This window comes from Camellia sinensis, chromosome 5 (genome assembly GCF_055761805.1).
Source record: "Camellia sinensis isolate YWXY chromosome 5, ASM5576180v1, whole genome shotgun sequence".
In the NCBI taxonomy this organism is placed as follows: domain Eukaryota; kingdom Viridiplantae; phylum Streptophyta; class Magnoliopsida; order Ericales; family Theaceae; genus Camellia; species Camellia sinensis.
In genome coordinates, this window is record NC_138965.1 from 79,499,663 (window position 1) to 79,515,314 (window position 15,652).

The 15,652-nt window shown below is 38.6% G+C and overlaps 1 protein-coding gene across 19 annotated transcripts in view; it reads right to left on the bottom strand.

The window, feature by feature from the left end:
* The window catches only part of CCD1 (carotenoid cleavage dioxygenase 1), a 103,379-nt gene that overhangs the window by 45,396 nt on the left and 42,331 nt on the right, over nucleotides 1–15,652 (bottom strand). For all 19 annotated transcript variants that reach the window (XR_014329648.1, XR_014329647.1, XR_014329661.1 and 16 more), the window contains one exon: nucleotides 7,383–7,521. Coding sequence is in view for 4 of the 19 variants with exons in the window: in XM_082869104.1 (XP_082725230.1) it covers nucleotides 7,383–7,521 (139 nt within the window). In the remaining 15 variants the exon portion in view is untranslated. The remainder of the gene's footprint in view (nucleotides 1–7,382; nucleotides 7,522–15,652) is intronic.

Here is a 15,652-nt window from a genome sequence, read left to right on the forward strand (position 1 = left end):
TGGGAGGTTGTAACTACTACTTACTCCAAGAAGGGGAACTTCTCACAGGCTTTCGAGTTATGTCGCTCCATTGAACGATCAGTATAAGGTGAGATGACTATCCTTCAGTATTTTACCTTCCTTAGCAATGAGTGGAAGCAGCTTGATCACCTTCAGGATTACAAGCCTGTCTGTCCTACTGATTCTGCTAGTTACCAGAAGTTTGTGGCGCAAGAGCGGGTCTTCAAGTTCTTGGAAGGCCTAAATGTGGAGTATGATCCGGTTCGGAACAGAGGACTCAGCATGGATGTGCTACTTCCTCTCCAGGAAGCATTTGCATTTGTGCAGAATGAGGAGTCGCCGCTCTGCGATGCTTCCTTCTGCTACTACTAATCGCTCGGCTTTGGTTTTTGCCCCCCTAGCGATGGCGACCGTGTGCCTCTTGGTTCTCAGCCTTCATCTGAGAAGAATAATCTTTTTTGTGACTATTGCCGTAGACCGCGACACACGAGAGAGACTTGTTGGAAGCTGCATGGGACACCTTCTAGTGGCCGAGGAGACCGCCTGGGTACTCGAGGGGGTAGGTCTAGTCCGTCTAGAGGCCGAGGGGCCAATGCTCGAGCACATCTGTCAGACATGGTATCATTTGCTCCTTCTATTAATAAAAGTTCAATTTCATTTTCTTTGATTCATTCTGATGTATGGGGTCTATCTCGTTTTGTGTCTTTAACCGGTTACAAAATGGTTTATTAACTTCATAGATGATTGTTCCAAGGCAACTTGGGTATATTTGATGAAAGATAAAAGTGTCGCCACACTTAGCCCTCCATCGCCACCACCATCGCCACTCCCAACTCATCCCTTTCTATCCTAGACCTCTATAGTCAACCTCGAAAGTGAGTGGTTCATGGCAGGGGGTTTGTAGGAGTGTATGGTTTATGGCAGAAAGTGGTTGTAGGCAGAGGGGAAAAGGGGCGACGAGAGGAGATGACATAAGAAAGAAGCGGTGTTGGCGATGAAGGATAGTTATAGTGTTTTAGAATTAGGGTTTGGATGAAAGAAGATAAGGGTATCACGGTATTTTTATTCTAGTGCAAACTGTGTGAAGAAAAATTTTCATTAATTGGTGTGTGGAAATAGAATTACCCCTTAATGGGTTATAAGAATATGAAATCGATCAAATGGATCATAAGTTGAGCATATGGGATTGATGAAAAAATGCCCCGTATCCTAACAGTTATACTCTAATGCTATGCAAAAATTATTACAAATATCAATTTCATAATAGTTTAGATATATGACCTAGGGATCCAAATAGTATCCAATACTTCTCAAAAATTAAAGATAATAATTTCAAGTATCCAATACGTAGCAGTGAGTACCTAACAAGTATCAGTATCTACTATAGGTATTATACAGATAAAACTCCCTTTTAGAACTATTCGTGCTTCATAGGTTTCACGCAATATGATACATCATATTATACTGTAAGGTTAGAATCTCAAAACGAATGTGTACATCATAGAAAGAGTACACAGTCACACACTCACATCATCAAGAGAGAGGGAGGGAGATTATTAAATTTCTTAAATATCTAAAAGTAATCATTCCCCAAACCTAGGGTTAATCTGGTGGGAAGTGAAATGATTGTGGGGTATTTTATTAACTCATCAATCTCTATTCCTTAATAATTTTTTGAGGAATTGATTTTGTTCCATGGTGGATGGTTCGTAATTCTAGTATTAGGTAACTAACAATTTTTTGAGAAAATCCTCATATCGTATTAATTTATTTAAATAGAAAAATACATAGATACATGAATATAAATCTACATGAGAATTATAGGTAACATTAACTCATAAATTAGGGTAAATTACGCTTTGCACCAAATCCAGCTTTGGTTCCTACACATGAAATTGTGACAATCAACTCCCTACACTTCTGGTCTAGTGTCAATGTCTCATTTTTGTTACTTCACCGTATAAGTCTTTAAAAGAAGTCAGTAATGTGACAATCATATGACTGAAATGAGGGAAAAGTTGGAAAATCACCCCTAATTCCTGCCAATACACATTTGGTCCCAAAGTTTATATCAAATTATAACTGTATTCAACTAAAAAAACACAGATTGTGACTGATTAAGGAGATGAACTAGAGTTTTACAGAAATTGGAATCACGAAGCTATGTTTTTCACAGTAACACAATCTTCTCTCTATTCTTTCTTTCTCTCTCTTCGATTTCTCTACCACCTTTTTTGATTTCAAAAGCTTTGTTTTCTTACCTCTTCATCCCAATTTTCAGCATATGAACATATATATATATATATATATATATTATATTATATAACTCTCACATGCTTATCACGTGAGGCAAAGTGTGTATTGGTGAAAAATGGGAATGATTTTCCTCTCTTGCCCTCATTTCGTAATCACATGCTTGTCACATAACTGGATTATGCTGAAGACTTAAACAACGGAGTAATAGAAAGGGAACATTAGCACTTGACCAAAAGTGTAAGGGGTTGATTGTTACAGTATAGGGACCAATGTGGGATTTGACCAGAAGTGTTTAGGGTTGATTGTCATGATTTCATGTATAGGGACCAAAGTGGGATTTGGTGCGAAGCGTAATTTACCCCATAAATTATTTGTAAAGAAGACAATTAGTTGCTTTCTTAAAATTTAGCAAATCGAATATGTAATTATTTGTTGGAAAAAAAGTTCATTTTCCTTAAAAGTATGTTTTCATTGTGAGAATATTGTGTATATATGTATATATGGTAGTGTAGTGTGTATATATTGTGAGAGATTGGGTGAATATTTTCGTTTCCCTTTTAGTCTTGCGGTTAGGAGTACTATATAATCAGATGTATCCTTTGTATTTTGACACAATTGAATATACAGTTCTTATTCAAAAATCTTACATGGTATCAGAGCAAGGTACGAAACCCTAACAGCCATCACGCTTTGGTCATTGCTTCTGATTTCTAGTTTCGTCCTTAGTCTCTCAATCAAGCTCTCTATTCACGATCATTGGGTGGTCGCCGCCTGATTTCTGGTGTTGTTCTTTGTCTCTCCATCGAGCTCCCTGGCCGCGATTGTTGGGTGGTCGCCAGAATCGTGACTCGTCAACATCTATGACCTCTAGTTGGGTCGTCAATGTCGCAAGGTGTATCTGTGGTTCTCTGGTCTCTTTATTCGACTTCTGGTTTGTCTCTCTCAACTTCAATCTGTGGTTCTCTAGTCTCGCTGTTATGAATGACCCTGTTTCCCTTCGCCTTTATGTCTTCCGCCATGTTGCCTTTCTCGAACGTCTACTTTACTTTCAGCTTCCTTCTCTCACCGCCACAGTTTTCAAAGAGGATTTGGTTCATATTGATCCGTTTCCTTCTAAGGTCCCGTCTGATGAGTACATCTCCACAGTTCCTCCTGAGCTTGTTCCATCTCCTCCTCCTGCTTCACCTCTAGCTGCTTCTCCTCCTTCAATTTTTTCTCCTCCTTCGCTGTTAGTTTATTCTCGTCGCAAGGCTCCTCATCCACCGATTGTCTCTGCCGCTGCTGTTGATCCTCCTGCTTCTGACAACTTTGATCTTGCTACACACCGATATCCTACTCGAGCACGTCATCCTCCAAACAGGTTGGGTTGGTCTAATACATGTTTTTCTGCTTCCTATCGTACTTTTTTGTCTGCTATTCACTCTTTTTTAGAACCTCAGTCTTACAAAGAGGCCTGTCAAGATCCTCATTAGGTTCAAACTATGGAGGATGAGTTGTATGTTTTACAGAAAACTAGTACTTGGGAGTTGGTTCCTTTGCCTGCTGGTAAGATCTGGTTAATCATTTCTCTTTATACATTAAATTTCTACACGGTATCAGAGCTATAAGATTTAGGCCTATATTCCTTTCTTTCCGGCGGGCAGCCGGCCGGCAACCATGCCTTCGCTGCCCGCTGGAGTTTTTCAACACCTCCACCTCCACTGCCTCCCATACCAGATCCTATGCCGAATGGCCTCGATTCAAAGCTCTACATGGGTACACATAATATCAGAGCAAACTTACATCTGTCTATGGTTCAGCAGCCTGCTGCACCAAGAATCAACTCGATAAGGTCTGATGCAATCTGTTATCAGGCTCGTGATTGCAGAGATCTTCAGATGCAAACACAGATTCCTGATTCTTCTGATCATGCGCCGCTCGGCGCTAGACGACAACATGGGCGCGCCTTTTGATGGCACACCTTTTGATGGCACGCCTTTTTATGGATTGGGCACGCCTTTTGATGGCACGCCTTTTGAAAGATTGGGCACACCTTTGGAGGGTGCGACTTTTTAGGGGTCCGACAAGACTCTGTAAACTGTCCCGACATTGATTCCGGTTAGCTCCTTCATGGGTCCGACAAGACTCTGTAAACTGTCCCGACATTGATTCCGGTTAGTTTCTACAAGGGTCCAGCAAGACTCCGTAAACTGTCACAACATTGTCTGCTACAACGGTCCGACATGACCCCATAAACTGTCTTCTACATCGGTCCAACACGAGCCAGTGTCTTCTACATCGGTCTGCCATAACCATACAGTCTTCTACAACGGTCTGACACGACCATACAGTGTCTCCTATCCATTTTTTATTTTTCAGATTATTTTCTTGTTTTGTTACTCTCTCCAAACTCAAGTTGGTTAGTTCCTATCCCCCTTGAGTTTGCGGGGGGCTGTTAAAACCTACCATCACCTACTCCACCTACTACACCTACCACCACCTACTACACACCTACCACTACCACCTACTCCACCTACTCCACTGCATCTCCTATATAAGGAGCCACTCACCATTTGTAATAGATAACATACAACAATCAATAATACAATCATTTCTCTTTATACATTAAATTTCTACAGTTGCAAATAGGTCTACAAAGTCAAGACTCATTCTGATGGTTCTCTTGAACACTACAAAGCTCGTCTGGTTGCCAAGATGACTACTGTCCGTACTTTGGTCTCTGTCGCTGCTGTTCGTTCTTGGCCTCTTTATCAGATAGATGTTAAGAATGCCTTTCATAATGGCGATCTCACTGAGGAGGTTTACATGCGTCCCTGGCCTTCACCATTCCTCTGGACAGGTTTGTCGCCTTTGACATGCTCTGTATAGTCTGAAGAAATCACTTTGTGCTTGATATGATTGCTTTCAGATTGCTATTACGGAGCTTGGGTTTCATCCTTGTGCCCAAGACTCTGCTTTATTTATTCTCCACACATCTGCTGGATTTATTGCATTATTACTATATGCGGATGATATGATCATCGCTGGATTTATTGTATTCAGCATGCTCTGTATAGTCTAAAGCAGTCTCTTCGTGCTTGGTATGATTGCTTTCAGACTGCTATTACTGAGGTTGGGTTTCATCCTTGTGCCCAAGGCTCTACTTTATTTCTTCTCCACACATCTGCTAGATTTATTGCATTATTACTGTATGTGGATGATATGATCATCACTGGTTCTGACTCTTCTGCTATATCTGAGATCAAGCAGTATCTTTTCCGCACCTTTAAAATGAAGGATTTGGGCCCATTGCGGTATTTTCTTGATATTGAGACAGCTTCTTCTCCCACGGGCTACTTTCTATCTCAGGCCAAATATGCCAATGAGGTTATTCATCGTGCTGGTCTTACTAACACTAAGATTTCTAATACTCCCTATTGAGCTTAATATAAAGCTGAGCACTACTGATAGTGTTCTTCTGGATGATCCTACTTTATATCAAGAGCTCGTAAGTTGCTTAGTTCATCTGACGGTTACTCGTCCTTATTTTGCCTATGTTGTTCATGTGCTTAGCCAGTTTGTCTCTGCTCCTCACTCCACACATTGGGTTGCCTTGGTTCAGATTCTTTGCTATCTCCGGGGTACTATATTTCAGAATTTGCTATTGTCCTCTACTTCCTCTCTGGGTTTGGTAGCCTATATTGATTCTAATTGGACTGGTGATGTTATTGATCGCAAGTTCACGTTTGGTTTCTATGTGTTTCTTGGTGCTTCCTTGATCTCTTGGAAAAGAAAGAAACAAACTGTTGTTGCTCGCTCTACTACCGAAACTGAGTATCGTGCTATGGCTCATGCTACTGCTGAAGTTGTCTGGTTTCGTTATCTTCTCTCTGACTTGGGCGTCCCTCAATCTTCTTCGACCTCCCTCTATTGTGACAACTGTAGTGCTATTCAGATTGCACATAACACTGTCTTCCATGAGCGGACCAAGCACATTAAGATTAATTGTCACTTTGTTCGTCAGCATCTGCAGTCTGGCTTCATCTAGCTTCCTTTCGTCTCTCGGCCCTGCAACTTGCTGACTACTTTACCAAGACTCACACCACTGCCCGGTTTCAATTTCTTCTTAACAAACTCTCATTGTTTTCTAGTAAAACACCTTGAGTTTGAGCGGAAGTGTGAGAATATTGTGTATATATATATATATATGGTAGTGTAGTGTGTACATATTCTAAGAGATTGTGAGAGATTGGGTGAATATTTTCGTTTCTTTTTTAGTCTTAGGGTTAGGAGTACTATACAATCAGACGTATCATTTGTATTTTGACACAATTGAATATGCAGTTCTTATTCAGAAATCTTACACTCATGTTATATTCTATGCTGAACATCAAATAACTTTTAGCAAGTTTTGTTGTTAATGACAAATTTAGCAAATGTAATGTGCATTTTTTATGGGAAAAAAGAAAATCATTTCCCTTAAAAATATGTTTGCACATTCTCTCATAGTTTCACTTCACCATATCAAATGAGCCCCTCCCTCTAAACTATCGATCTTTGGTTTTTATTAGCTAATAATAATTGAATATCTTGAGATAACAAACTATTAGAGGGTTGACAGTTTTGGTAATGTTAACCAACTTTGTACAAATAACCTCAATGTGAAGATCTAAGAACAAACAAAACAAAATAAAAGAAAAATAAGAAAATAAGGTAAAGAATAAAAAGCTGCTTTATTGATTGAAAACATGAGCACCTTCTCCAACAAATGGATTGACATGCTTACCATCTGAACTTTCATTTAATGCTATTAAATAGTAAACCCATTCATGAACAAATTCAAATAAACCCAATTTCATTCAGACCTTGTAATATATATTACTTTTTTGTTGTTAGAATAATTCAGTATGAAGACTTCTATTTCAATTCACTCCAATTTTGTGTCCTCAGTCAGAAAGTTTACATAACTCAGTCATGAGTGACTTGGAGCTTTATGTGCCAATCACCAAATGGTCTAAAGTGCACATAAGGCTCAGTTAATTAAGCTACTGGTGAACTATAATTTCAATATGATTTTAAAATTTCTGGCATAAGTTACAGGATATTGTTTTCAAGATTTCAAGAGAAGGTATAGCAATGGGGCTCACCATTATGGAATATAAAGCAATTTGGAAGCTCGAACCATTTAATTAAGAGTTCATCCTTTGCATACCGTGGAAGGACACCAAAACAAGCCTTTTTAGTTGCATCAAACGTGAAGATCAATTTGTTCTCCTTAACCATTTCCTGAAAATTAAAATCACATGAGTAAATTGAGTTGGATATTTCCTGATTATTTAATACCAGTGTTAAATACATTATGCATTGCTGCATTTTACTTCGAATCCCACATTATCCTCATTTTTCAATTGTAACAATCAGCCCTCCACCCATAGAGTCAAGTTACAATGTCAACAATTTGTGAGTTGCCGTTACACTTGAGTACCGACAAGATGTCCATGTAGCAATCCCAAAATGTGCCACGTGAGAGCCAAATTGGCATTTTCTATCAGCCCATGCATGGTTGACATTGTAACTTGGCCATAAGTCTAAGGGATTGATTATTACAGTTAAAAAAAAGGATACCAATGTGAGATTTGGGGTTAAGTGCAATACAACAATGAGTACAACATACTATTTATATTTTCACATCCTCATCAGATTAGCAACATCCTACAAACTTCTTATCTCAAAAGACACAATTTACTACTCTTTAAACTTTGTAGAAGTTGTCCAACAGTTTATAAAGACTCAAATTCCAAAACACAACATAGAATCGGATTTTAACTACAGTGAATATTGATTGAGTATTTCAAAACCCTAATATGCATCTTCTTTTCTGGTTCTGCACCATTTGGTAAAAGAGCACAATTTCAGTTTGCCGTTTTGTTGGCTTTGATCTGCTGATTTGGTTCATGTTTGAAGCAGTCTTATCCCTCACTCTACTCTTATCAGTACAACAACAACAATCGCCATCAAATTTTGCCAACAAATTTGTCACCATCGTGATCATAGTTTTTTGCCACCATCTTCAATGTCATTACCTTCACTGAAATCTTGCTGGAGTCCATCAACCTTTTTGTCAAAGATGAAGCATAAACAGTAACATTGTCGGAACTGGAATTTTTATCAATCAACCTTATCGTCAGAATCGCCGATCATCGTTATCACCATCTCTTTGCCCATCCTGTTGGAGCTTCCTAGTACCATTGTTGGAGTTTGCTGTCCATATGTGTCATTGCATGGTTCGAAGGTCTCTCCCAGTAAGGAAGATGTTGAACCATAAAAAATAAAATAAAATAAAATAATATTTCTAATAACCATTGACCCAACCTAACTCCTTACGCAAAGCCCAAGTAGAACCCCAATTCTAAAAAAATAAAAAAGAGAGAGAGAGAAGAGAACACTCACTATATGGCTAATGAAAGAAACCCTTCACAATTAGGGTTTTCCTCTTAGACATTTATATTTATATTAGTAAGATCCAATATACATAAATACCCCGTGGACTAAAATAAAACATAACACACAACACATAACACTCCCTCTCAAGTTGGTGCAAAGATATCTCTCATGGACAACTTGAAAATAATGGGATGAAAAACCTTACTACTAAGACCTTAAGTGAATACTTTAGCCAACTGATCTTCTGACTTCACAACAAATTACATCTTTATTTTAACTTCTCCTTGATGAAGTGTCTATCAATTTCAACATGCTTGGTTCTATCATATTGAACTGGATTGTGAACAATACTACCACAACGGATTCCTACATCACCTAGTGAGGACTGGAGCCACTTAAACTCACATGCAACATGAGACATGGTGATGCAATCCACAAGAAGAGCAAGAAAAAGCAAAATTAAAGAATTGGCAATATTTGGAAATTGCCATGGTTTCAAGCTACTCGTCTCGTATTATTAGAGTCATATTTTATAGTTATTTTATGTTTTTTCTAAAATTTTAGGTCAAGGATATTTTGGTAATTTTCATATTCGTTGTCATGGGCTGTAAGGGTAGCCCATGAGTCGTCTTGTAGGCCAAGTTATTTAATTAGTTTTTGTTTATGTTTCTTATTTCGTCTTATATTGGTTTTAGAAGTCAAAAGTTGAGTAATTTCTTATTTTGGACTCCTAGTTGGAAAAGGAAGCCTCTAAGTCTATATAAACTTGTTTGGTTTTTATTTTGTTTTTGTTAGTCTTCTTTGTGGTGGCCTTGGGTCTCGAGTCCCTAGCTTTGTTGGTATTCTAGCTACCCTTTCGTCTTTTCAGTTAGATTCCACATTGAGTTACTTTTATTTGTGGTATTCTAGATTAAGTCATTTGTCTGCTAACTGGTTATGGTCTTTACTTTAGTCTGGGTTATTAGGTAAATTTCACCTAGTGAACTCACTGAATGTTAGGGTTGTAAACTTGTCAAAATGACTGCCTTAACATTTAATAAAAGCACTTTATTTTTGTTACACCTTTTTCTTTACTTCATATTGATGTCTGGGGCCGTCTCTTGTTCCCACCAAAGGTGATTCTGCATACTGTGTCTCCTTTGTTAATGACTTCACCCGCTACACTTGAGTTTATCTCATGATGACGATTTCTACCATATATACCATACCTTTCAATCTATAATCAACACACTTGGATTTACTATTAAAAAATCTTGCGGTCTGACTTGAGTGGAGAATATTTCAAAACTGAGTTCTGTGAGTATTTAGCCAATCTGGTAACCATTCACCAATCTTCTAGTCCTAATACACTAGCCCATAACAGTAGGGACAAGCGAAAACACCGTCATCTCCTCGATACTTCTCAATCTTTTCTTTTATTTGCCTCTATTCCAACATCATTTTGGGGTGAGACTGTTCTTGCTGCTACCTTTCGCTTCAATTAGATGCCTACTCTTCTTCTCTTAGGTTGCTACCATTGCAAGGCTCTACATTCTAAAGTTCTAAATTACTCCCTCCTTCAAGTCTTCGGGTTTCTTGTTTTGTTCTTCTCCCTCGTAAGGATAAAACCAAACTTAGTGTCCGATCCATCTCGTGCGTCTTTCTTTACCTAGAAAGACTATCGCTATTGTGTCCTTGTTTCATGCAGCTTCAATCTCTCCTGCCATGGTGCATTCCTCGAACATTTGGCTTACTTTCAACATCCATCTACCACTGCTTTTGTTTCCAAAGAGAAATTGGTTCACACTAATCTTTTTTCTTCTAAGTTTTCCTTCAATGAGTACATATCTACTGTTCCCCATAAGTGTCTTCCCTCTTCTACCTCTGCTTTTGTTCCCCCTACTGCTCCATCTCTTGCTCCGTTGTCAGTCTATTCTTGTCGGACAACTCTTCCTCTACTAGTTGCCTCCTCTGCTACTGATGACACTGATTTGTCGCACGTTCGTATCTGCTTCATCATCATACTCTTGTGGTAAGACTTGGTTTTTCTAATACCTGTTTTTCTCCTTCATATTGCACCTTCTTGTTTGCTATTCATTCCTTTTCAAAACCACGGTCTTATATGGAGGCCTATCAGGATCCTAATTGGGTCCAAAGTCATAAAGACTAAGTTGTTTGCTTTGAAGAAGACCTCTACAAGGGAACTAGTGCCTTTTCCTGCAGGCAAAAATCTGGGTGGTTGCAAGTGGGTCTACAAAGTCAAGATTCAATTACATGGATCTCTAGAGCGTTACATAGCTCGCTTAGTGGCTAAAGGTTTCTCTAAGAAGTATGGCCTTGATAATGAGGAAACCTTTGCCTTTGTAGCCAAGATGACCACTGCCTGTATCTTGATCTCTGTGGTGGTTGTCCATTATTGGCCTCTCTATTAGATGGACATTGACAATGCCTTTCTTAATGACAATTTTTCAAAGGAGGTCTGCATGCATCCTCCCCCTAATCTACCTTCTTTTGGACAGGTGTGTCGCCTTTGCCATACACTATATAGTTTGAAGTAATCTCCCCATGCATGGTTATGAATGCTTTCATGCTACTATTACTAAGCTTGGTGTCCATCCTAATACCCATGATTTTGCTATTTTTTCCTTCACACCTCTACTGACTTTGTTGCTCTGTTGCTTTATGTGGATGATATGATCATTATTGGCTCTAATCCTTCTGCCATCACTTGGGTCATGTAGCATCTGTTCTGCACCTTCAAATAAAGGATCTGAGTCCTTTGCGCTATTTCCTTGGTATTGAGTTTGCCACTTCTCTGAAGCGGTATTTTTTCTCTCAAACCAAGTACACTAATGATGTCATCCACCATGATTGTCTCTCCAATACTAAGACTTATGATACCCTGATTGAACTTAATGTGAAGCTCAACACTACTGACGGTGTTCCTCTGGATGATCTTACTCTTCCTCGAGAATTTGTGAGTTTCTTGATCTAACTATGACTCGCCCTAATCTTGCTTATGTTGTTCATATGGCCAATCAGTTTGTTTTTGCTCCTCGGTCCATGCACGACTGCTTTAGTTCAAATTTTATGTTATCTTTGGGGTACTATCTTTTGTGGCTTACTGTTATCCTCTATCACTTCTCTAGAGTTTTGGAACTATGTTGATTCTGATTGGGCTGATGATATCACTAATTGCAAGTCCACTTCTGGCTTTTATATGTTTTTTTATCTATTCCCTCATTTCTTGAAAAGCAAGAAATAGACTATTGTTGTCCATTTTACTACTAAGGTTGAATATCTTGCTATGGCTTATGCTATTGCTGAGATTGTATGGCTTCGTCAACTTCTATCTGATTTGGGAGTTTCTCAGTCTCCTTAGACTGTGACAACAAAAGTGCCATCCAAATTGCCCATAACAATGTCTTTCATGAGAGAACACAACACATTGAAATTGATTTGTCATTTCTTCAGTCTGGATCTATTTCGATGCACATTGAGAGATAGATTGTCACTGTCCATCAACATCTTCAATCTTGATCAATTTCTCTTCTCTTTGTCACTTCAGTTCTGTAGCTTGCTGATTTCTTCACAAAAACTCACACTACTACGTGCTTTTGTGTGACAACCAACCATTCACCCATAAAGCAGATCATGTCATCCATGCATTTTAACATTATGTTAAATGTTACTTGTTTGAACTAGGACTTGATAGGAATTATAAGAGCAGGAGTTAGTTTGAAAACTTAAATTGAGAAAATTGCTTGTTCTATGTTTCAAGTTAGGGGATAACTTAGAACTTGATTTGAGAACCATAGTAAATGCTTTAGCCTTAATTGAGGAACTTAAGGACCTTGGTCTAATGTGCTTGACCTTTCATGCTATTTGCTATTTCGCTAATTAGGATTAGTAATAATGAACTATGATTAGTGAACCTTAATTAGGATTAATTAACTAGAGCAAGATTAAGCATAGACCTTGATTAATTAGTCCTAAGCTAGATTAGCTAAACTAACCAAGATTAGAGAACTAATGATGTTACAACTTTTGCCCCAACCACACCAAATAAAACCTTATGTCCAAGCCAACAAAACCAAACAAAGGAGCAAACTTTGCTGGAGAAATTGAGAAGACACTAGAGGAAAGGAGAAGGAAAGAAAGAAAGAAAGAGAGAAAGAAGAGAGGATCAAGATTTGCACCCAAAACCCATTCCTTAACCAATCTAAGGTAAGATTTCTACCCAAAAACTTGTAGTAATCATCCCTAACATCTAAAATCAAGAAGCAACTAGGATTGATTTGGTTTAGAAATGAAGAAATATGGAAAAGAATGAAGGAAGCTAAGTTTGGATGAAAAACTAGGTAGGTAGGCTAAGATTTCATCATCTTGATTGAAGATTTGATGTTCTTGATGCATATTGTAACAACCCTCACTCTACTCTAGTCATGCTTGTATATATTACATGATCTTGCCTTGATATGTTGCATTTTTTGCAAACCTTGATTTGTTTTGCTTAAGTGTTTCTTACATGTTTTGTACCTTGCTTGGTGTGAGTTTAGCCGAGGTCATCTTAAGCCTAAGTCACACCTTTGAACCTCTTGTGTCTAGGACCATCTTGGAATCTCTTTGGTTGACCTCCACCATCACTTAGGCGTATTAGCTAAGATGTTATCATCTAGGCGTCCGAGATCCTTAATCCTTGCACCCAGTGATCTTGTTCTGGGACTGGAATGACCTAGACCGTGTTGTGGCACATCTAGGCCGAGGTGTGGCACAGCTTGGCCAAATGTTATCCTTCTTAGCCGAGATCATTACCTGCCGGAGTGTTTTGCTATCTAACTTGTTGAACACACTTTGTTATAGTCTTGTCTTTTCAATTAGTCACCTTTTTTAAGTGAGCCAATCAGCCGATGCCACGTGTCCCAGCAGAGGGTTAAGTCCATGACTGTCGAGAAACACATCATTGTTGTATCACATCTTTGTCTTTTAGAGAGAGAGAGGCTCTAGGAAGAAGAAAAAGTTCTTGAGGGAGGGAGTAGACTTCCAAGCTTGATCTTTGGAGTTTGAACCGTTAAATTCGAGTTTTAAGGTTAGAATCTTAAACAACTCTTGTTGTTCTTATTGTCCATTTAGCTGCATTGCATGATCGACCACGATTTGTAAGCCATGCATCGATTTAAAGTTGGTTTTAGAAAGAGAAAATGATATTCATGTGTTCTTGAACAAAAGCCTTGTTTGATCCGAAAGTTTGCATTAAAATTCATGCTTTTGTGTTTGTTTTCATAAGATCTTCAAGTATGGGTACCCAGGTCCATGTTTTAGAACTCACCTCATGATGTCCCAGATTTCGTAATAACAAGTTGTGATTGAGCATTCATATTTTTCATGTTCTTCATGTTCATGTTCTTCATGTTCTTCATGTTCTTCAAAGAAAGGGAAATCCAGATTTTCCCGACTTCATTTCCTTGAATGTGGCCATCGGAACCACACCTCGGCAAGGGAGGTGTGGGACCTCAGCCAAGACCTGGATGGTGCCCATTATGTTTTCCCGAGATGAGGAACAGTGTTTTGTTTTGGATCGTCTTAGTTTTGAAAGAATGCCGAGATCATTTGCATTCATGTAAAGCTTGTTTGATAGTGCATTCAATGGGATTTGTTATGTGCTTGTAGGACTTGGATCCTTGCCTGTAGGCCCGACATTTGAAGAACTATGTGAGTGGTATTTTTAATAAAGCTATGTTATAAAGTTTTGATAAAGCTTTGCTTTGTCTCGAAAAGTATTTGTTAAGCATGAATGATTATCCCTCTTTTGTGTATCAAGTGTTAGTCTTGTTTTGGATAACAACCTTTGAAAGTCCATACGTGCTAAGGGACTATAAGCATTTGTAACACAACCTTTGAAAGTCCGTACGTGCTAGGGGACTATAAGCATTTGTAGCACAACCTTTATTAATGTCACCCCTTGAAACTTGAAAGCCTGAAAGACTTGTTAGATGAACTTGTTTTGTCTTTGATTTTGTACAAGATATTATGTGTATCGCTTTGATAAAGATCTCGGATATTATTCATGCAAACCCTTTATTACTTGTACCATTCACTGAGTATCCAAGCTCACCCTCTCTATATATATGTAGGTGATGAGCAGGACGGCGGTGACGCCTAGATGTGCCTTGCAACTTGTTTTGGATTCGCATTTTGTGGCATCTTGAAGATCATGCTTCTTAGCTTGCATCTTATTGTGTTTTGTATATGATGGCTTGAGAAGCCTTTTGGTCAAAATGTATTTTGTTTATTAATCGATCGATTGTAAAACCATATTATGTATGTCATTTCATTTGATCTATACACAGCTCTTATGGACCACTTGGATTTTAATTTATTACTTCCGCATTTGTAAGCCCCATGTGTAATACTCTAATTGTGTGTGAATTTTGAAAGTCGGCCTTCGGTAATCTCGGATTACTGGCCATCACGGCACCATTCTATTAGGGGCGGAATGGGGTCGTGACACATATAGACCTTCATCATGTGTTACTTTGATTTTCATAAGATTTGTACCTTAGAATCATGTTTGATTTGGAAAACAATCTTTTTCCTATGTTTCTCATTGATTTTGCGAGGTTTAGGTTGAGTTTCATAGACCCTAGCTCAAGAAATGGAAAGCTTAAGAAATGTTGAAATTTTAGAACAACACCTATTCTCCCAAAACTACACGTGCGGTTTGGATTTCCGCACGAGGAGATTACACCTCCAGAAATTGATTTTTAGACTGCATAAAAGGCACGTGCCACACATGCCCTGACCAATCCGCACATGTGGATTTGGTCCCACACATACGGAATTCCATTGTTTCAGCCCAACTTCAAATAGGCATATCTCTCTCATCCGAATTCGATTTTAGACAATTCTTGAGTCTAAATTCAAGCCCCGGAAGTCTAGTTTCCAATGGTGGTAATCTCACATATAAAATTGTTGTAGAATACTTGGGGCTTTT